This window comes from Antrostomus carolinensis, unplaced genomic scaffold (assembly GCF_000700745.2).
Source record: "Antrostomus carolinensis isolate BGI_N321 unplaced genomic scaffold, ASM70074v2 scaffold1359, whole genome shotgun sequence".
NCBI classification, from domain to species: domain Eukaryota; kingdom Metazoa; phylum Chordata; class Aves; order Caprimulgiformes; family Caprimulgidae; genus Antrostomus; species Antrostomus carolinensis.
The window spans coordinates 22,936-46,104 of NW_010337608.1; the positions used below are offsets into that span (position 1 = coordinate 22,936).

At 37.6% G+C, this 23,169-nt stretch overlaps 1 protein-coding gene across 1 annotated transcript in view; it reads left to right on the plus strand.

The window, feature by feature from the left end:
• LOC104520160 (F-actin-uncapping protein LRRC16A) overlaps positions 1 to 23,169 on the plus strand; it is a gene marked incomplete at its 3' end in the record, with an annotated part of 64,967 nt that overhangs the window by 21,981 nt on the left and 19,817 nt on the right. Inside the window, exons 9-16 of the mRNA XM_029086790.1 lie at positions 1,276 to 1,364; positions 5,598 to 5,692; positions 9,991 to 10,077; positions 13,805 to 13,908; positions 15,863 to 15,940; positions 16,056 to 16,132; positions 17,044 to 17,148; positions 21,773 to 21,842. Coding sequence (XP_028942623.1) covers positions 1,276 to 1,364; positions 5,598 to 5,692; positions 9,991 to 10,077; positions 13,805 to 13,908; positions 15,863 to 15,940; positions 16,056 to 16,132; positions 17,044 to 17,148; positions 21,773 to 21,842 — 705 coding nt within the window. The remainder of the gene's footprint in view (positions 1 to 1,275; positions 1,365 to 5,597; positions 5,693 to 9,990; positions 10,078 to 13,804; positions 13,909 to 15,862; positions 15,941 to 16,055; positions 16,133 to 17,043; positions 17,149 to 21,772; positions 21,843 to 23,169) is intronic.

Here is a 23,169-nt window from a genome sequence, read left to right on the forward strand (position 1 = left end):
CAGACATACCTGGAGGCCACTAACGCTTTGTGCTTCATGAGTCCCACTCTGACATTGTGCTTGATAGACGGTATCCATATTGTTTTTATAGTACATGCTTGTAACTTTCCATTTGCAATCGCACTGCTGTAGAAGCATTGTGATAATATTCTGAATTATTAACTATGGAAGGCAAAGATAGAATTGGGAAGATGGCTGAGTTGACAGTCTGCAAAAAAATTGTCACCTTTACTGTTTAAAGGATTAATAAGATTTTACATGTGTGATAGAGCAAGGTTGTTTTTTTTTTCTCTTTAGGAGATTCAATTTGTTTAAAATTAAAAATAAAAAAACCCTCCAGACCTAGAAAATGGCAAACTGTCATTAGAGATGCAGATATCCCAGATATGAATGTCACATTGTTGTTTTTAAAGGCAGATAACAGAATAGTTTCAGCACTTAATGGTCATGACTGAAATTCAGCTTTGGACTTCACATGAACGTTGGTTAGTGTGTGCTGAGAAAAAAAAAAGCAAATCCAGAAGTGATATAAAAGATTATACTAAAAGGTGATAAGGTACAGAGTTCACTGTATGGCTTTTGAATCATTAAGGTTTATCTGTCTATTTGATTAAGCACAGCAAATGAACTCTTTTGTTACTATGTTTTGTTCATGGTACTTCCAAATGTCTGCAAATTCTAGAATCCAGCAACAGTAAGGTGATGAGATGGATTTACTTCTATGCAGATGGGGAGAATTAATACTGAAATATGGTGGCCCTTAAGCACTACTCCTTAGTGATCTTTGTAGGACCTGTAGCTGGAGTGCTTTTGCTCTTGAGGGTTTTGGGCATTTTTTTGTCTGCATTACATCTTTCCTTGTGTTTAGTTGTCATTCCTGGTCAGGCTTTATTCTCCTTTGCACTAGTTGCTACTTTCTTCTGAAGGGTTAGCGTGCACATGAACAAGATTTCTTTAAAAATTCAGTGGTTTTTTTTCTTAATCACAGGGTTTGGGTTCTTTACTAGCATTATAAAACTTCTGCCCCCCTATGTTTAGGTGACCTGATTCATAAATGACTTGGGTTTAGTCTGCTTCTTGCTTCTCTGAGTCTTTTCCAGAACTCCTCTGTTGCCACCTGACTCTCTTGGATGTTTCTGTTATTTTTACTTGCTATTTATGTATGACAAGAAGATGGTCATGGCCTGGATCCCATTACAATGTACAGCTTATAACTCAATAACCACCTGTTCCAGGTTTGTGTTCTTTAACGCTGTTCTGTCTTTTCTGTGGCAGTCCACTGATGTCTGTGAGCAGATACTGCGAGTGGTGGGTAGGTCCAATCGATTGGAAGAACTGGTATTAGAGAACGCCGGGCTTAGAACGTAAGTAATTCCTTTGAAATGTTGCATTAGTTACTGCTTACTCTCAGCAAAAAGGATGTGTGATGTGTGATGTGTGTTAAACAGAATAAGGATTAAAAAAGTCTCATGCTCGATGTCTACCTTGTTCTGCGGAGCCTGTAGTTGCAAGCTTATCATCAGGTTTTTCAGATGCTTCTTACGTCCAGGAAATCCCTTTAAAGTGATTTTTTTTAAGATTCTGCCTGGAGAGTTGGGTTAAATGGAGCAAAATGGATCAAATAAGGGCATAAGCCCTAAATCAGTTTACACTGTTCCTTTCCAAGTACAGTTGCCAATGGAAGTATGAAAACCTTTTTATTTTTTTTAAAAACAGTGCTTGAGGTTTTGTTAAAACGTGCATATTATTCTGTCTTGCATAACAGATTATATTTTCATTCCCAAGAGAGCTGGTTTTGTGTCACTGTGAATTGCAATTAGCAACTTTTTTAAAGCAGGAAAGTAGGTAATCAAATTTAGTGCCTTGCCATAGCCTTAAAAGAAAGGTACATAGAGGTAAGCCATACAATTTAATCCTTGCATAGGTTTGAAATGCAGTAAGTTGTAGTTACTATATATTTGCTTTTTTTACCCTTCACAGGAAATAGAAGCAAAGTTCACAGTAAAAACTAGCCCAGTTGAAAGTATTTGTAACTTGTTTTAGAGTAGCATCCAAGACCATGTAGACATGATAAAGTCTAGTGACAATGAATTTTTATGGTAATAAAAAAAAGCAATGGGAAGGTGGGAGAAGCAGAGCATGATACTGAATTAAAAATAAAGAAGAGAAACAAGCGCAGAGAAGATATTTGGTGTGCTTTACATTGTCTCCTCTTCCATTGTTTGGGTCTTTTTCACCTTTTTAAAATGGATTTTGCATTGAAATACCTTTAAAAGAAAATTGCCTAAATTACACAGGAGACTTGAGGTGGAGTTTGGAATTACACCCAAATGTTCTGATCACTAGCACACTGCCGTTTATAGCTGTCATTTCAAACATACGCACCTGATTTTAATCTCATTTTTCTTACTGTTTGTGTCATGAAGTCCAGTGATAATAATGGATATTAAAAGATAAATTGTCTACCTTTGCTCATTGCCTACCTTAACTTATCATAGCTGGATTAACTGATTTCAGTTTTAACAAGACTTGACAGGTAATTAACCTGTGACTTTGGTTTTTATGTCCCCATCTACATGAACACTGTTTGGCACTTTGCCTTGGTGTATATCTGCTCTGATCAGCATTGTCTCTCTGTTTTTGTCAAGGGTGCATTTGCCAATTTTCCCAGTTATATCTGGTTGCTAGGAGGAAATCCTGTTGTTACTGGGTATCTTCACATGGCTTATAGACTACTGATTTTTAATGAGCTGTGACAGACTGCCAAACCAGGGTTAAGAAAGAGCTACCAAGAGCAGTGCTTTGAGAAATAACCTGAGCAGGTGCAAGAGCATATTTTCCTCATGCAGAAGAGTCAGTTTAAGATTAATCTGTTCTTTTCCACCTCCAGCCACCCATTTCTGTGATTTGGTTTGGGACATGGCCCCATAAGCACTTGTCAGGGAGGAGCTGGTAAAAATGATGTGTTTGTTGCACTTACATACTCTCTGAAAGCAGGTGAGCAGAATGTCCCTGCTGCCTTTTACACCATCCTCTGCAGCCCTGTTCCAAAGGGAATGGCCAGCTACAACAGAGGGGGAACAGGAGAGGTGCCTGCTGCTGGTACCCAAAGGGCCTTTGACAGTGACGTTGCATCACATCTTCCCCTGCTGGATGGGCTCTGAATGACCTTGGACCTAACCGTGGTAGTTCCTCCCACACACATCCTCTTTGTGTTACAGGGATGTTGTCTAGACAGATCTTGAGGAATTGTTTTATTTGTCTGAGATTAATATCTGTGCTGTTCTTACTCTTGGTGAAATATCCTTACTCTGCCATATGTGTAGTTATATCGAGTCTTTTTTGGGCTTTATCTCCAAGCCTGAATGTTGTCAGTTCAGGCAAGTGAGGCTGTGTAAGGCATGCAGAGCGAGCTTGATGCTTTATAGGAAGTGTCAGGCTTAAGTTGCGTGCTCAATGGTTGAAGTGTGAAGCCCAAAAAACCAACACATTTAGGATTTGAAACAAATTGTAGACAAAGGGGAAGGGATGTCACCCAGATGCCTCCACTAATGGTAGAGGCTGCACAGGGAGCGGGGAAGTTGTATTATTTTTTTCCAAAATGAGCCTTGAAGCCCTGTGTGCCCTACATAAGTAATCCTCTGCTTTCTGGTGACAGTCGATTCACTGTGCCTTTGCTAAGTAGTTCACACATACCTGAGTTGTCCAAAACATTCTGGTAATCCTGCCTATACTGGTGACAACAGCTGGAACAGAGTTTGTAAACAAGCTTGGAGGTGTAGGCAGAACACTGCAGTGACAGAATCCTTTAGGGGATAAAGGAAGAGAAGGAAACTCCCCATGAAGAAAGAGGTTTTGGTTTGTTTTTTATCTCAGAACCTCATTTTTCTTGGCTAGGCATAAAGAGCTTGATTCAGTTGCCTAAGCACAGGCATCTAGTACCATTTGAAATGCTGGAGGGTATGCACAGAGTGCTGGCACATGTAAACGAGGACCTACAGGACATATGTAGTCTAATGCAGCAGCAGCTGGTAGCAAAGCAGCATACCCTGAGGCCTGTCAGGTGGCTCAGATTCAAGACCAGAATTTATTTTTGTTGAGTGGTTGTATTCAGATGCGGCTTGTATCTTAGGAAGGGAATAAGCTTTTCCTAAAGGCAGCCCATCATGCATTTCCAGCAGTGGAATCATTTCTACCCCTGGGGTCCATCTAAGGACATGGAGTTTCAAAGGGAAACTAAATTTCCCTGGAATGTCTGTACTCAAGGAGAGCTTGCAACAACAGGTAACCAAAAGCTATTGAGACTATTGCTTTCCCCTTTCTTCCAGGGACTGGAAGAGTAAGCTACCTCCACTGCTATTCTCAGCACATAGACTGATCACTTTTATGGTAGACAGGATGTGTCCTGAGGAAAACAGGCAGTGTTAATTAACACTCTTCTAGTAATGTAGCTGGCAATTCTCCACTAGTGGCCTACAGGAGCTAAGATACTGTATTTCAAGGCAGAGAGAGAAAGAAGCTCTGTGAAGGAAGCTCAAGGGATAGATATTGAGGTACAAATCAAACATAACTTAGGTGAAGTAAGAACATTGAAACTATAGTCTCGGTTTAACAAAAGCACACAGTACGGCTAGTCCCTTAATACATGAAAGCTTCCCAGTAGGTACAAGGACAGAGGATTGGTCTTAGAGCTAGTAGCAGCCAAGAGCCTCGTGACTTAATGTAAGGAACATGTCTGACAGTGTGGTCCTGTAGGAAAACCCAGGCTAGCTTTGAATGTAATGCTGTGGGTGGTGGTGGTCCAGCTGCAGGAAGACGCTCTGAGATGTGGCAGTGTTCTGTTGCCTCAAGTCAATTTGAAACAGAGGTAGGTCGTGCTACTGCAGCTGCCTATGATAGCTGGTTAAAGTTAGTTCAAAGCTATCCGTGCTACCTGGCCTGGCAGTTGTGAGCATTATAGGACTGATATAACACCATCTCTCTTGGGACACATTGCTAGGTCTGTGGTCAGCCAGTTATGTACTTTGATGCTTCTCACTGTAAAAAGAAGCAAGCAAAGACCAGCTCATCAGTGTGCTGGTGTTCTTTGAGAGTGTTATTCCTTCTGTTTTGCAAGGTCAGAAATACTCCTGGTTTATTGACCTTCTGGATAGGCTGCAAAGCCCGTCTGTTTGAGTGACTGTTGGTAGAGAGCTGCTGCAAGTGAGGGGATTGGCTCGCGAGTGAAGGAGGTAGTGGTATGAAAGTTGATGTATATATCCCACCCATGCGTGGCATGGAGGAGGTGGAAGGTGTGCTTGAGTTTTAAGTTATTCTGTGTAAGTCTTATTTTATATCTTCAGATCTTTATCAAGAGTGGTTTGAGCTTTGACCAAGTTCCTTTCAGTCTTTTAGGCCATAGAATAAATAAATGTTTAAAATAATCTGCTTTGAAAGATAGCAAATTAGCCAGATAAGTATTGTTTAAAACTGAAGAATCACTTACTGCTCTGCAGTAGGGCAGGTCACTTCTGCCTAATAATCCCTCGATATTTTTAAGCCTCTGTTGATACAGGAGGTAACAGGAGTCTGTCTTTTTCTCTCTTCTTTTCTTGCAGAGATTTTGCACAGAAACTAGCCAGTGCCCTAGCCCATAATCCCAACTCAGGACTCCATACGATCAACCTTGCTAGCAATCCACTTGAAGACAGAGGTACTGTAACGTTTATATTTTTCTCTTTCTGCAAATGCAATGGGAGGATTACTGCTGCTCTGTTCAGCTTTGCCTGAATAATAGGCTATTGTTCTGTCTGTAATGCTATTGTAAATGTCTGTTGTTCACAAATGACTGGGAATCGCTGTTCTTTTTGATTTATACATATCCATTAGCTTGTTGAGAACTATTTAAATGTTTTAAACCAACCATGGATTTCATTAGATTTCATTACATTTTCAGAGAGGTTTCTTTTAAAGGAAGATAGAACACAGTGACTGTTTAGGACTAGAGAGTAAATAAAGTGGTGTGCGTTTTTATTGGCAATGTAATCAGTTGAAAGCATCAGGCAACTTTGTTGCTTGGGTTTTATTTTCCTGATGGTTTTGTGTTTTTATTTCAGCCAGAATTCTGTACTTATTTGCGGTATTGAAACTATTTCTTTTTTTCAGCTTTGTGCTGGTCTGTATTGTTGCCAGTACTTGGCAATGTTCAGTAGTACTGGCATAACTGGCATCCTTATGGAGCAAAGTGCTGTTAACTCCACAAGATGGAAAATCAAGCTGAACAGCTCAGCTTTTCTCAGGCTAGGCACTGCTAGGCATGATTTCAGTACATATCAAGTCAAGTCATTCCCCTCCCTTGTCTACTCTCTTTTCACCCGAGAGACATTTATTTTTAAAATTAGGTTGCATTCTTTCAGTCTGGAGTTGACCCTTTAGTGCTGCCCATGTGAGATTTCCATTTTCTTCACTTAAGGCATTCCAGGCACTCAGCATGCTGGGATCGGACTGTCTTGTGCTCCTGTTGAGCCAGAAGAAAAATAAGAATTTTATGCAGTGAAGCTTTTAGTTTTGTTAGTTGGTTTGTTTTGGGAAAATTTTCCAGTCATATTTGCTGTCAGGATTTAAAATGGAAAAACTGTTTACTTGGATTACAACCCGACTGACTCAGAACGTTATTAACATAGTTTTGTAGGTGTCCCTCCTTTCCTGCTGTTTCAGTAAGGAAAAAAAAAAGATAGGAAGGTTTTTTTTTCTCATCCTCTTTTGTATCTCTTTTGCTTTTGACTAGAAACAAGTATGAAAATGTTTTTGTTTTTAAATTATTCAGAGTATTTTTTTATTTAAAATTTTTTACATGAATTGCTTTAACACTTCTGATTACCTCTTGCCTGATGACTACTGCTTGCCCTCCTTAAGAATCCATATCACATGAAAGCCAATGTTTTACTGAAGAAGATTATTATAATATGCCATAGACCTAACTGCATTGTACAAAAATTTGTGTTGTAAATTTGAAAAAAGGCTGTCACATTGTTGATTCTGCTTTTGAAGAAGTGTATTTGGATTGTGTTATATGAAAGGTTTTTTTAAAGGAATTAATTTTTATCTTGAAAGCAAAACAAATGACCAAAGCAGGTGGTAGTTATTCTACACTGTGGGGAATTTATTTTTTTTTAAAAAAAGCGTATCAGTGTGGGTACTTTCTGTGCAACAAACCTGTAGATTCAAACCATTCTGCACTATCTGCATATAAGAGACAAATGAAATGCAGAAACTACAACTTGGAGAAATTAGTAAGGTTTTTTCATTATCTCAGTCTCTTCTATCACATGTACAATTAAGATTTGACCTTTTCATTAGTGAATTAATTAAATTATATGAGTACTTAAAGGTAAATTAACTGTAATTGCAATGTGCAAATACTGCAACTTTTCAGTTTAAGAAAGATTTACATGTCCTATGATCTGATATTCACTAAATGCAAGATAGATTTGACTTTATTGAACAGAAGGGGCAGTAACCATTTCACAAGTAAAAGCTGGCGTAATGGACATTCATGTAAACTTAAGGGTTTTGGAAAATATCTCTTGAAAAATCACCTCTGAAAGAACTGGAAATTCAACCAGGTTATTTTGCAGTTATAGGGGGAAATAACATAAATTTTGTGACTTATGGGGAAGAACATATTGTTGTGCCTTGTTTGAACAAAAAAACCTACCATAAGCTATTATATATTATTGAGTACCAATAAGTAAAGACATTATATTAGTACATTAATGCAACTGTCTTTATTCCTGTACCATGAGAAGTGTGTTTAGTTTAATTAAGGCATAGGACCTGGCTTCATTTCAAATACAAAACAGTGTTTATATGAAGTGATTTTACACTGAGACCAGTCTCTTCATTTGCAATTGGCTTCACTTTATGATGCTGTCAATATTTGTGAGACTAACACCTGGAAAGTTTATTATCAGTCTTGGCTTTAAAATCTAACCATGCTAAAGTGATGAGAGTTTTGCTTTTAGCTCTACTAGAATCAAAATTTAATCTCATATTTTGTTAAAAATAGTGCAAAACAAACATACTGAAGTCTAGAAATACTCAGATTCAGAACTGTGTGCCTGGATGCAGTTAAGTTTACTTCTGCAATTAGAGCTCTTATCTCTGTTATGAGGTGAGCAAAAATGGGTGGCTTAAAGAGCATTCAAGGGCCTAAGTGACCAGAAGTACTTTTTATTTTCTGCATCTGATTCCTGTATCTTATAATTGGGTGGATCCTGAATGTCCAGTGCTGGTAAGGTGTTAAAATTGTTCCGCTGGCTAGAGTAATAAGAGGTCTGTAGATTGTTAGCTAAATACAAAGATGGAGAGATAAAATAATTTGCTGCATGTCTTACTCAAAGTGCTTCAAAACAAAAATTATGTTTGTGATATCTGTAATGATTCTGTTTATACTCCTTTTCCTCCTCTTTTGCCCACAGAGCTCTACCTTGATTTTGAAAGTATATATTGTGACTAAACCAGCTTAACAAATGTGGACAGTCAGCTACAGAATATAAATTCTGAGCCCAGCTTAAGAAAGATTGATCCTCTTACTTCAGAGGAGCTATAAAGATTTTTTGTTTTTTTTAATAGTAGAGCTACAAAAGAAAATGCTATTAGTATGACTTGATTCACTTTTGCTGAAAGTTGGTGAAGACATCCAGTTACCATTGTGTTTTACAATAAATGATGCCAAGGCATCATCAGTCTAATATTTTGGCAGCATAAGTAAAACACACTATGTTGTTTTGAGCTGCATGGACATTGCACCTACCACCAGCATATACAATGTGCTTTTATGGAGTGCATTAAAAAAACCTCTACAATAGTATCTGCAATGTCGCTGCTTTTTCATTGCTAATGATAGGTAAAACATGATAAAAGCAGAGAAAACATATGTATGTGACATACTGGCAGACTGTTTCATGTCTGCATATGTGGAGAAGGTTATCAGCTTTTTCATTCACTGTGCTTTGAAACAGGTAAAAGGCTTTACCCCCTTCTCTGCCCTTTTCTCACCAAATGAGTTGCTGTAGAGGACTATTTCACACCTCAGATTAAGCCTGGAGTTTCTGTGGTGATTTATTCCTTCAATAAATATTTCATTGATTGGTTCCATTGTTATTTAGGATGTGCCCTCTTAATCAAATTTCAATATTTTGCTTAAATGGGGGGATTAAATTTATGGAGTGTGGAACTTGGATACACTGAGAAAGGGCTTTAATGAAAAATTGAAAAGTGCGGGTTTTTTGGGGGGGGTTTTGTTGTTGTTGTTGTTGTTGTTGGATTTGTGATGAAGTAGTCCAGCCTGTGTCAGCATCTTCATAGGTTTTTACTGTTTGGGATCACAAGCAGTTGTAGCATTTCCAAACCTGTGTTCTGACTGGTAACCTGCAGGCTACTGTACGGGAGTTAAGTGGCCGTTACAACTTGGTGGAAGTTTTGAGTTCTTAGGGTTCACCTCAGAAAAAGAAGACAGTGTTAGCTAACGTGGAGGTGTGTCTTGCCTTGGCAGCCCTTCCTTTTAAAAGAAAATAAAAATAGTCTGAAGTATCTCATGAAGTACCATTGTTGAGTTTCATTTTGTGGTTGTGATTTTTTGGGTTGGTTGGGGGTTTTTTTGGCTGAACCATAAAGCTTTTAGATTTCTCAAGTGCTGACTGTTTGACATATGCAATATCTTCCCTTTGACTCTTCTCAAAAGTATGTGTGCATTATACAGTTTTTAAACTAATTAAGATGGCTCACTGATCACTAATAGCAAAGTTTTCTATCTGTTCAGTGGTTAGCAAAGAAGGGATCTTGACTACATCAGTCATTTCAAAGATTTATGGTCATAACATTTTGGGCCTACCCTAACAGTGAGTGCTGTTCCTCCTGTAAGTGTTTGCCCCTGGTGTGATTGCTGGGAGAACCTGAGATCACACACTTAACCTGAAAACGTCCATTTTCTCTTTGCTCCCCCAACAGGTGTGTCATCTTTGAGCATCCAGTTTGCCAAACTTCCTAAGGGACTGAAACATTTAAATTTATCTAAAACCTCCTTGTCACCTAAAGGTATGTTTTATAAGTATGCCTCTTTTTCTGTTTGAAGAGTTTCAGGCTTCCATCCTAATAATACTTTTTGTTACCAGATTATAAAGTAATTAATTCTGTAAATTATTTAGATGTGCACCATCAACAGCACTAGCTGCTTTTTTGCAGTCCTCGGTTGCTGAACGGTGAGCTGGGTTCTGTGTCCCTTTCAGTGCTTTGAAAAACTCTTTCTCTCTTCTGTAAACTTTGGACTTGAACCTGTGTTGTAAACAAAGACTGAATTTAGCATTGGGATAAATGTTTCATATATGCTTCAAAAAGATGTCTGAAGCAAAATCGTGTAGGTTATTTTCTGAATGTTTTTCATACAATTATTTTATGACAACCAAGCGTTGTGACAATGGCTGTTAAGTGCTTTGCTCCGAGTAAAGACTTATTCATTTTATAATTTACAAATTTCCCATTTGATATTGTATTTGAAATTTATATATATATATATATTTTAAAAGCAGTAGCAGTACTGAAACACAAGTCAGAAGCTTTCAGAGTATTTGCATTGCTGGTGTACAAATAACAGATGCATTGACCTCTTAGACTGCTCAAACTCAGGGTCTCCTGTATAGAACATAAGTGTTAAAAATAGAACAAATGCACTGATATTGCAGCTTTTTCACGGATGTGAATGACATGAAAAGATGAGTGAGTTATGAAGGAGATTAGTTAATAACAAATAGGAGCCATGCTCTTTTATCTTTTTAATTATTGCACTGTGAAGTGCAGATTCTATGTTCTAAGCTTTAAGGGTTGACCTGGGGGAATATGGGTGGGGAGAAGGGGTTTTTGTTGGTTTTTAGGAGTGTTCTGTAGCTCTTGTTATGCTTAAGTAAACAGTAAACCCTAAACTGAATTTATTCAATCATGATTTCCATTAAAAACTCTGGGGTTGTTTTTTTCTACTGTCAACTCCATTTTTGGTGACAAGCAATTGATTAAGAGTCTTGACTAATTTTATGTGTACTCTTGAGATTATATGTTCATGAATTTGACAGAAATTATGTTCATTCACTCTCTGCTTTTCTTCGTATCTTCTGAATGATTTCAGCAAGTGCTTGTAGAACACTCTAGCTACACTTCCATCTTCATAAACAATAAAGCTTCATAAAACTTGATGAAGTTTATCCACAAAACTCTTGTCAGTAAAAATGAATTCTGAGGTTATTAAAATAGTTTGGAAGGTTTTTAACACACTTTTTAAAGACAATCTTTAAACAGAAGCTGAAAATATATTCCAGTATGTTTAATACTGACCTCATGTGAATCCTAGTCCGGACTCCATTGAAGTGACTATCTGTTCTCCAGAGAGTAACATGTCACCATGAATATTGTCCCATGGCAGCTCCTCAGAATTCCTTATAAAAGTATATGTGACGTCTTAAAATTGGAATTCTTATAACCCTCTGGACCTGAAAAAACTCAGCTTCACCTGTTTGGTTGTCTGCAAGGCTGTCTGTCTTACCCAGCTTTCCTTTAACCTCAGAAGACAGTACTGAATTGTTTGTAACTTCACAGGCTATTTTTGAGCTTGTAATAAATATTGAGAGTGGCATATTGTAATATTTTCTGTGAAGAAAGTATAAAGGAGACCTTGGATCTTGGATTCAGCAGACTCCAAAGTGCATGGATTTTTTTCCCCCAGCCTTTTTCTTTCTTTTTTTTTTTCTTTTTTATTTATTCCAAGCTTTTCAGTTTCAGAAATTCTCTATGTGCCCTCACTGATTTTGACCTTATTTAAAAAGCACTTTCTATTCGAGATAAGTTTCTAAGATTGAGAAATGAAGTTCAGGTGGTAACTTTCTAGCTGATCTTTCTTCAAATATTGTATCTCAGAATTCCTGAGAGCTATTAAAATGCTGAGCCTCCTGAGAAAGGTAAAAGAGCATGAAAGTTTGTCTGCAAATGAAAGTGAGATTACTGTTAGAGTATAGCATGAGGTGGGTGAAGTTCAAACAGAAAATTATTGATTTGAAGATTCTGGTTAAATGGAAAATTCTAGTTTACTCATTCAAAGACAGGGCTTGCTTTTCTTAGCCCAAGGCAAAAGCTAATTTAAAAATCCCTCATTCACACTGTTTGCCTTCAGTGATGTGACTGATTTTGAGTAGTTAGCCCTTTTTAAACATGAAACAAACAGCAATGTTACAGATTGTTTGTTAGCTGCTCTTCTCCCCCAAACTCAGACACTGCTCCTGAATTCCCAGAACTGGTTCTTGATAGTACATGCTGAATTGTTGACAGTACATTACATTCACTTCTACTTCTTGTTGTTGCTTATAAATGCTGTTGAGAAGGCTAGTGAAGTGAATCTATAAGCTCTAGGGGTTAAATAGAGCTTTCAGATTTTCAAAAAGTATCTGTTTGTAGTTTACCTTTATAGATAGGGTGTGGATTCAACAATGCAGAGCTGAGATAAAAGAAATAATTACACCAAACGGAAAAGTTTTGAGACTTGGCAAAGATGTCACTGTGCTTCGGTTCTTTTCAGTATTGAAAGTCTCCTGAAACCAAATGCCATACTGCTAAATGGGAGATTTTCTTAATATTTGAAAGCTCGGAAAGCTAAAGCACTAATGTGGGGTATTTAGGTCTCCAGTGGCTTGCTAGCTGCTTCCTCTACCTCCTCCCTGATAAATCCATTTCATAATACTTTTTAAGGGAAGAATGGGCCCGTTCTGTCTATTGAAGGCCAGTCTGTTTTCACTAACCTAATTAATTAGGCAAAATTGCCTAATATTGTGTAGTAGATCAAAACACCTGCTTACTTAATAGCTTTGTCCAGGCACTTACAAAAAACTTACTACATCTCCTAAAGGACACAGTGATGCTTATGTAGAAACACATGCATGTAGTGCTTGAAAGGCTGCAACAGCCATCTGCAATAAATTAAGAACTTGATGATAAGCTACAGAGCTCTCAGATGAAAGGTAGGGTTGAAGAAGTTAGAAGTAGACATGTCTTTGTATTTGGAAAAGCTGAAGAATTTTGGAGTTTACAAAGCTCTGAATGGTTTGTTCCCAATGTGACCTGTTTTTATTTTAATGTGAAAAATATGATCAGGAACTGAGAGTCTTTATGCATCTCTTGATATTTTGATTAACTATTTTTCTGAAATTACAGGCAAAAACATAATTGAAATATTTTTAATTTCTAGGTCTCGTCAGTTGCTTTTGAAGTTCTGGCAATTATAATTGTTAATATACTTGGTCTTCCACAGATACTTTCATCTATTTCCACAGATACTTTTATCTATTTTCATAGATACTTTTATCTAGATACTATTGTTTGCAGAAAGACACTGACAACATTATGGAGTAAACTCTGTTTTAAAAAGATGTTTCAAAATGGGATTGCACTTTTAAAATGGGATTGCACTTTTAAAATGGGATTGCACTTTTAAAGCCACCTTAAGCTTGGCAAAAAGACTTCTTCCCTGGATCTGGGACCTATAACATGCTGTGGCTTCATCAGGGCAGCTGGTGGAGTGTGGTCCAGGCAAAACCGGGCACGCTGTGGCAAGGAAGGGTCTCATATCTGCCTGGTGATCTGTATTCCTCTGCTGCAGTACAGTGATTGTAACAGGAGGTCATTAAACATTTCTGTATGTTTGTGTTCACTGAAATTGTGCACTTGCAGGGTCAGGACAAGTTTTGTCTAGAGGTGACTAAATAGAGTACTGATGTTTTTTTAACAGGGGTGAATAGCCTTTCCCAGTCACTGAGTGCCAACTCGCTGATCGCGAACACACTTGTCTATCTTGACCTCTCAGGGAACGCACTCCGCGGTGATGATCTCTCAGTAAGCACTTTCTTCTCATTTGTGAGTTAATGAATAGATGTTTTAATTAATTGTTAAGAGAGAGAAAGGCAAAGCCATTTTGATTAGATCCTTTTTTTGCCTTTATTTCAGTACAGTTCTAGTTCTTGATCTCTACTCTTCAGCATATAGTCAGAGAATTAAATTGCCCTATGTGACTAAAGAAATCCACATAATTCTAGTTCATGTTTTTAGTTCTTGGCTTCTGCTGATAAATGAGAAAACTAAGTGTGCTGCTTGTTCCAATGGACTTTCCAGGCTCCCTGAGTTCTGTTTGAAAGTGACTAAAGCACAATTTAAAAAACTCATTTTCTTTTTAGTGATAGGTCTATTACAATTTTTTTTGTTGGAAGATTGGAAACAAATTATTTCTTTTGAGTTGGGAAGGCTTAATTTCTGGTTTTCAATATTTTTTTTGTATAAATAAATCTGTGCATCTCCGTGACACATGCTGTTGAAGCTCATGATTCTTTGAAGAATGTTATTATTTTTTCAGTTCCTTTGTTCAGTTTATTAATTGCCATAGAGGTGCAGCTCTATTTTTGTCCATACAAAATCCACTTAGTTTTTGATTTGTATATATTCACTTTTTGACTGTTACATCTGTATTTCTCTCTCACATCAAGAGAGTGAAGGTGTGTGTTTGAGTGTCAGGTATTGAATTCTTTCAGCATTGAGCATTAAAATTCGCAACACTAGAGTCACCCAATCTTAGTGCAGTCAGGCACGACTGTCACTTTTTCACAAATCTTCCTAGCTTCACATTCATCATCAGCACATTCAAAGAACTAGTCTTTTTAGATGTAAGGGGTGAAAGTTTCAGAGGGACAAGAGGACTTAAAAGATAGCAAACAAATAATTAAATGTAAATAGAGATGCAGTGAATTACTTTTAAAGAGAGAATAACATAGCAAATAATGTAAAAAACGAAAAGTAAAATAAAATGTACAACTCTGATAGGCAATGCTTAAAAAAATCTGATGTCTACCTACAATATTTTAAGGGACACAAATACAAAAAGTGGAGCCTGTCAGAGAGAGAGATATGGTTCAAAGAAAAAGATTATTAATACTGAGATCTCTTAATCTGTGGAACGGTTTTCCAAGAGGAATAAGGAAATCCTGTTATTTAGCAATTAAAATAAACCCTAGCAAAGCACGGGGATTTTCTAAAGCAGGGACCTCTCTTGCATTGAAGGTATAGGGGCTAAATGACCTAATTTTAAAAAGATGGATCTATTTTAGAAAGGTTGAGCATGCTGTGTTTGGCTGGATTTCATGCACAGTTGAGTGTTCCATGTTTCTGTGAATTAGGTCATACTTTTATCTTTCTGTGTTGCTCTCCGAGACTAAGAAAAGCCCAAAATAATACAGCATATAGTAAAGTTTTACATACACTAACATTTACACGACATATCCTATGCAGTACTGAAGCAATCAATATTAAAATCTTGCTATCTGTTCTGTATTCTCCCTTAAACCTTTAATGCACTGCTGATAATAAGAAATAACGATAGGCTTCAGATGCAAATTAGTTGCTTCCCTCATGCTTAAAGGGGCTGGCTTAAACTGAGAAACCAGTTAGCCTTTCTGAAACGTAACAGCAATCTGAATGATGTTCCAGGGTATTTCTAACTAAATTAACTATCATTTGCTATGAAAGTGAAATGCAAGGTAACTCAAGACTTGTGTATTGAGTGGTGTTTGGTAGGTGTAGTCTGAGCCCCATTTTTTCCCCTGTTGTTTTATAAAATGATAGCCTTCAAAAATAAAACAGGTTGTATTGATTAGGTGAAAAGAAGTTTCAGACACAACTCTTGTAGTGCAATTTTATAATAAAAGCCTAAAATGTAATAAGAAGTAGTGATCCATTAATCAGTGTCATAATATCAAAATTAACATGGATAATTCTTTTTTTTTTACTCCATTAATTATAGAGCCTGTACAATTTTTTGGCCCAGCCAAATGCCCTTGTTCATCTGGATTTATCCAACACGGAGTGTGCACTAGATATGGTAAAGATATTTTTTGTGGAGATTCAAATACCAAAGAAACATTCCCCACCTTCTATCCCTAAGTACTTTTCTGGATTAATATACAGTAAAGTCAATCTTCTTTGTTTTAAACTAGGTGTGTGGAGCCCTCCTTCGTGGATGTCTTCAGCATCTAGCTGTCCTTAGCCTCTCTAGGACTCTCTTTTCTCACAGGTACAGTTTAAATGTCATTGCTCTCAACTCCTGCAATATTTTGTTTTATAATTTCTTGCTCTTGTGTTGCACCTTTCTTTTTTAGAAGAATTCTTAGACTTTATAAAAGTCTTAGAAGTCTTAGTTCTCTATAAAATAGGTATTACTTATTCCAAACAAAATATTTTCTTTCCCTTTCTGCTCTTTGCTAGATGGCTGTAAAATAAGCTACCTTGTCCAACATGTTTTTTGTGATACTGATGCAGCGGAAGGTTTCTATGTATATCTTTTGTCTCTAAGAGGCGTAACATCATGCTTTGAAATCTGACTGACTTGACTCCTTTTTAAATTTAGCTTTTAAATTTTGCATTTTTCATTATTTGCTGATGGTTACAAATGCTTATTTCCTTTTTTGTCCTTTTCTGGGAGGAAGTCCCTTTGAAAGTCTTTGAGGCTGAACATTGACTTTGTAGAATACTTGCATCGTAGGAAATATTAACATTAACTTCCATTTTATTCAAATACTTGTCTTGGGTCCATATCAGAGATGATACCTAGTTGGGCAAAGCTACTACAGCACTGAGTAATTATTTCTAGTGGTAAAAAGGCAGTTTCAGGGTTTTTGTAATGTCCTATTTGATCTTCTGCTCGTAAGGTATAAGTATGTTTGCTATTAACCAGACCTTTCACTGAACAGAAGTTAGATAGTAATGTCTTCTCTGGAGCAGTGCAGTGCTGAGGATTGTTTGTTGAATCAACATTTTGATGACATTATATTTCTAAGATAATTGAGAGCTACCAGTTACAGAGCTGTTGAAGGTAGAGCAAATTAAACATGTAAAAGATAATAACAATTCTGACTGCTTGTATTTGCTATTTATTGAAATAAGGAGTGTCTAGATGCTACTTCTTAATGAATTTGTTTATTACAGAAAAGGAAAAGAAGTCCCTCCCTCCTTCAAACAGTTTTTCAGCAGCTCACTTGCTTTGATGCAGATTAATCTTTCGGGAACTAAACTCCCTCCTGAGCCTCTAAAGTAAGGATTTAATTTAATTTTCTCCTTTTGCCTAAAACTAAGTTTGCATTGTTAATATGTGAGTGCCTCATATTAAAAATGAAGGGGAAAGGATTTTGCTTTTTTTTTTTTTTCCACTGTACATTATTGATTTTGCAAGAGTGAGTTTCATAATGATCACGCATTCAATAAATGTTGTTTCCATCTCACAGCTGAGACTATTAACCATATTTTGTTCTGTGGGAATGTCACAGATATTTAGCTTCCATCAGCATTTTTTTGTGATGTATTTCTTATTTTGTGGCTTACGAACAAAACTGCTTCACAGTGAAATGGGATTATGTACTTGTGTGAGTGCCATTCCTTTGAGGCTGCGGTATTGCAGCAGTTGTTATGAAACAGAACCTCATACAGTGCTTGGAAGGAGAGACCTATTGCACAGAGCTCTGCCCCCCTTTTGTGTGGAGAGACAATGGCAGCAACTTCTAGGAATGCTAAGTGCAGTGAGTCTCTTTGGTGTATGTCACCCGTCCTGTGGCTAACAGGTTCTGGTGATGTGGATTGAGTACTGGAGAGAAGCTCTTCTTACAACCTAACGCAGACTGAGGGAAACTCTGTCACCCTTCCTGTGAGGTGTGCAGTTTTGATAGGTCTAGGTAGATAGGTCTAATCTAGATAGGTCATTCTGTGATTCTGGCAGAAAGGGCTCTTTCCAGAGTGTCGACTTGCTAGCTAATATGCATTAAAACATACATAACCCTATCTGTAGTAGACACCTAGACATGTTCACTAACCATTTTGGGGAACACATGCCCAAAATCCTAGTCTGGACACAGGTATAATATATATGTATGTATACTTGTGTGGTTGGGAGCCTGCCTCCAGAGAAAGAACAGGGAAGGGAAGTGGGAAGTAGCTCAGCAACGGAGTAGCTAATGAATGGAAGTTGATGGCAAAATCAGAGATGTGGGATATAAAGAGTAGTTGGTGAGTACTGGATGGAAGCTTTTGATACAATCTGGGAGAAGCTAAGGGAAAGAAAAATGACAAGTGGCACACAGGAAGCAGTGTACATTGTTTTGGGATATTTTTTCTTACTGCAATTTGACACTGGAGAGTGCAGTACAATATAGTGCTTAAGTAATATGCACTGGATTGAAATCAGTATTCAACTACACAAGTCTATCATTTTAGCTCTGATTTTTCCATCTGTTCTGTGTGATGCTCTTGGTTGCTGTCTTACTTGCTTAGACTTTGCTAAGATTAGGAAGGCGTGATACTGATGTGTTTTCGAACAGAAGGTGATTATTGAGAAACACATTGGTTGATTCTGATTAATTGAGAGCTATTGATTCTGTGGTGGAGGGCAGCAGGGAGCTATGTTTAAAGAAGCAAGAGGAATGGAGGATGTATGTGACTAATACACAAGACAATCTTACCAGTGCTACAGGCAAAAAAGAATGCTGAGACATGGAATAGATATACACGGATTAGGAAAGGTGAGAAGCCCCAAACACTAAGGTTCATACTTAGCTCTTCTCCTTGGCACGTTGAGCATCTCCTGGGGTGCGAGGAGTTTTAGCAGGTGAGTGCTCTACAAATGTCTGTGTTCATGGAAGATATTATCCCAAATACTTGTGACCCCTTGATTTGCCAGCTGTGCAACCAACAAGATCTTCCTAGTCCTTTCCAGCCAAAATGATCTGTATTGTAAAAAACTTACTCTGTTGATAAAGTTTAAGCTAATCTTGCTCAATTTAACTGAATTGGGTTAGAGGGAGTTACTCGTGTAACTGGTGTTGCTGGAAATAAAGAGGCAATGACATGTAGTGTAGGGTGAGCTGAGAACAGTAACCTCTTTCGCCAGCACAGACAACTCCAGAAGGAGCATCTGTCCAAAGTCCAGCTGGACTCCAGACAGATGGCCTCAGAGTGTCCATACCACTCTCAGCTGGCTGACATTTTGGCATGGGCTTCCTTGGTTTTGTTCTGGTGGCAGTGTTCACCTCCACCCAGGAGATAGGACAGAGCTCTTAATGGTTTTTTGTAGTTTCCTCGAGATGCTTTTTCTCTGACTCGAGTTTTTTCTTCAGTCTGAGCCGAGTGTGTTTCACAACTATGTGTACAACTATGATCTGCAGTGCACCTTGCTTTCCCTCTCAACCTGTATGGCTTGATTAATACATTTGAAAAGCATCCTGTGGAAGTTAATCTGGTGTTAAAAAGACTAAGGATGTGCTGTATCCTGGGGCAGCTGCTTAGCCTTTTGGTCTTATCTGTAAGAAATTACAGAACTTCCACAAGTTCTTCTACAGAACAACCAAGGTGATAGGATTTGTTAAACAAGAAGATGGAAACACCTTTTTTCAGGTAGACTCATTTGTCATTGCCAAGATTGCAATAGCACATGAGAGATGATTTCTAGAAGGAAAAATAAAAATGACATAGTGTATGATAATAGTACTTCTCTGGCATCTTTGATCAGTGCATCTCAAAAAGCTTTTGATGTCTTGGACTTTGGAACTGTCCTGTGACAAAGGAGACATGGTTCGTGTCCATGAACCAGTGGTCACAGAGTTGGATGTGTGATTCAAGATCAAGCCTGCCTACAGGAAAAAATATAGATAAAATGCAGATACCTGACACCCTGAATCTCAGATTCCCCTGATTAACTGATATTTGATGCCTTTCTTACCAGCTTCCTTTAGATCAACAGTTGTGGTATGTTCAGTTGCATATTCTAACTCGGTGAGTTTAAAGATACTGGATAATTAGAGCACTCAGGGAAGGAAATAAACTTGCTGGTACAGTGATGGGCCTGAATAAATTCAAGCCTTTCAGGGAAGAGGTTTGCTAATAAAGCTGTACTGTGAGGATGCCACGTAGTGGGTGGGGAAAGGGGCTTTTAGTTGTTGTACATAGTTAATATAGTTAATGTTCCATCGCAGCTCACTCTTTTTTTTTTTTTCTTTTTTTCATCGAGTGAAGCAGTTTATAGTCTCTTTTCCTTGTTTAAGTGTATGTTGGCGTTTTGTTCATTTACAGATATTGCCAAAAGTTGTATTTTGATCTGTCAGTGCTATAACAAGACAAGTTTCTGATATGCTTCTCATGCAAATGGTAATTACAAGGCCAATTCTTGCATTTTGCATGAACTGCAGTTGACAAGACCTTTCCATATATTGCCATGTGTGTGATTTAAACATAGTGGCTAAATATAATTATGTCTGCCTTCGCTGCCTTTGAATTTTGCTCATTTTTCATGACAAAGAATTCAGAAATCATTAGATTTTCTTAGGGTGAGTTTATAGGAAAGAGTTAGGGGTGGAAAAAACCCCTTCATTTTCTTCCTGTGAAGAGACTACATTTGAAACAGTACCACGTCTCTTTTTTAATCAGCATTTTTTTATGGTGGCACTGTATTTTTTAGGTTGTCTCAAAATATTTAGGAAGTTCTTTGCAAAGTTATCAATAACCAGACTAACTTTGAATAAAAGCATATTTGGAAAGGAAATATGGACAAGGATCGTCAAAAAATCTGTAAAAACTGTTGCAGAGGTTTCACATTTTTTTTTCAAAGTCTGCATATTAATAACTTCAGAAGTAAATAAGCACAAGTTATTTGTCTTTGTTAACAGTGAAAGTCTGGTTAACATTTATACCTGCAGGGCAAATATAAATAGATTTAAATGAAAAACCTTCCCAGGGTGCACACATTTTAAATACGGCTTTTTCACACTCCTTGGATAGCCAGTGTATAGGCAAATGGCTCAGCAGAATGGGTTGGTTTTTATCTCCGTGCATCAGTAGTTTGGATTCTGTTAGCTTGCTTTTGGGGAGGAAGTCCTTCTGTTTCTCTGTTCAATTACTAATTCATAGCAGCATCTATTCTAAAGATACTAGAAGGTATACACAGGTTGTGCTTGCTCCTTCTCTAAGACACGTACTGTTGTACTTTCTGATTTGACAGTATTAATACAAGTGTGCTGTTAACACTAACTTTCATATCTGGAAACAAACTTCTGTAAAGCTTTTTAAAGGTGGATTTATAAAAATCATAATCAGTCATTGCTATACTTCCCTGCCATTCTGCCTAAAGACAAAGGGATACCATTGTCTGGGAATATCATTTTCAAATTGCAAATATTTATTGGGTTGCAGAAGTGGAGAATCGTGTGATACTTGAACACGATCCAGCATTTGAGTGTTACAGGCACTGTGCCTGCTGAAATGGCTGGCTAAACTGCATCTTGCATATATTAAAGACCCAATTTATTCCTGAATTTTTGGAAAATCAGAGTTAGCATGGTTGTACAACAGAACACTCCTTTTATAATGATTTGATGCTCTTTGAAATGCGGAATAAAATTAATCTGTGATGAATGTTATTAAATGTTGATGTAGCAGTAGGTTTCTTTATTAGCCTTGAGTTCCTGCAGTTTTTGAAGCTGCTGGAGTGTTCCAAGTGTGGCAGGTTTGTGTGGTCATTGTCATTTAAGAAATAACTGCTCAGCTGGTGTGGTTTTGTTTTGAAATGGTTCTTCACATTATAGGTGTATTAACCTGTGATCACTTGATGATGATGTAAAGCTGCCTTTTTTTTTTTTTTTTTTTTTTAAATGGTTCTAAAATTGATCTTTTTCAGAGCGCTTTTATTAGGCCTGGCTTGCAATCACAATCTGAAGGAGGTGTCTTTAGATCTCAGTAGCTGTGAGGTAAGGAATATTTATCAGGATGTGTTCAAAAGATGCAGTGATGTGGAATTAGAGTTTCTGTGAAATCCACTTGGTGAAATATTCTTCCTCTGTAGTCAAAAGTTATGGGAAAGGTAGAACTCGGAGAAGCAGTTACGGAAAAAATCAGCTGCTGTGTGTTGCAGTATCACCCTAAATAAAGAGTACAAAGGTTCAAAGCACCTGCAGCACCTGATTGGCAAAACCTTCCTTCCAGTGTAGCTGTTCCAGATACTGAGCCAGCACACTGATTGGCAGCTTCTGCTTTCTGGTGCTGTGATTACGTGGGACCCTGCAGCAGGACTTTCCAAGGTGCCCAGATTTGAATGGGTCCCAGGAAGCTGCATGCCCTGAAGACATGTCTGTGTTTTGATTCTCTTCCTTCAAAACCAGAGAGAGGCTTCCCATTCTGCAGATTTGCTTTTTAACCTTGGGAGAAATTTTACTTTCCTAAACAATTAATCAATTCAGGTCTATAGGGAACTTTGGTAAACACTGACTGAAGTATGTCATTAACTCAAGAAGCACTGTGCAAATGGCTTTAAATATCTTAAGAATAAATAAAACCAACTGCTACAACTTCATTTACTTTACCTTATTCCTTCTTGCTTCTCTGTGCTTTGCTGTGCACTTTGTTTCTCAGGATTGTCCATATTCTTGCAGGATGATACCAGTTTATGACAAAAGATCAGCCAAGACCCTGGGGATCCAGTGAGGCAAAGTTACACAGAGAGCCGTGTGGACTCTTGCCAAAACCAACATGAACCAGATTAGGCTCAGGCCTTCTCTAGCTGAGCAGCCACCTTTTCCTTTTCAAGCTGCAAAGAAAGCCTCTCACTTGTTAGGCAGATCTTTCCAAGTCCCTCACCTGAGTAATATTAACTGTTCGGTTTCCCTTTTAAGTAGAAAATGTGCAATTTGATGACCATGTTGAGTCGTTGATTGCTTTTGGAATGTGCACAGATTTCCTTATGAAAACAAAAAAAAAATCATTGTCAACACATTTCATAGTTTGTTTTGATATTTTATACTTTTTTAAAAATGGTATTACTTTGAAGAGCAATACGTGTAAATTCCAAGTAGAAAAGCTTTCAAGTCTAGTACATGTGCTTTTGAGTAGAGAGATCAGACAGATGATAATTTTTCTTTCAGAGGAAGGAAGGAAAAAGGGAGGAGTAATTAAAGTAACAAAAGTGAAGTCCTGTAATCATAACCTTAAAGGAATAAATGAATAAAACACAAACATAAGTCATGAGAGTATAAATTAGCATGTAAACCAATGAGAGCTGACAGGAGTGAGAACATGAGC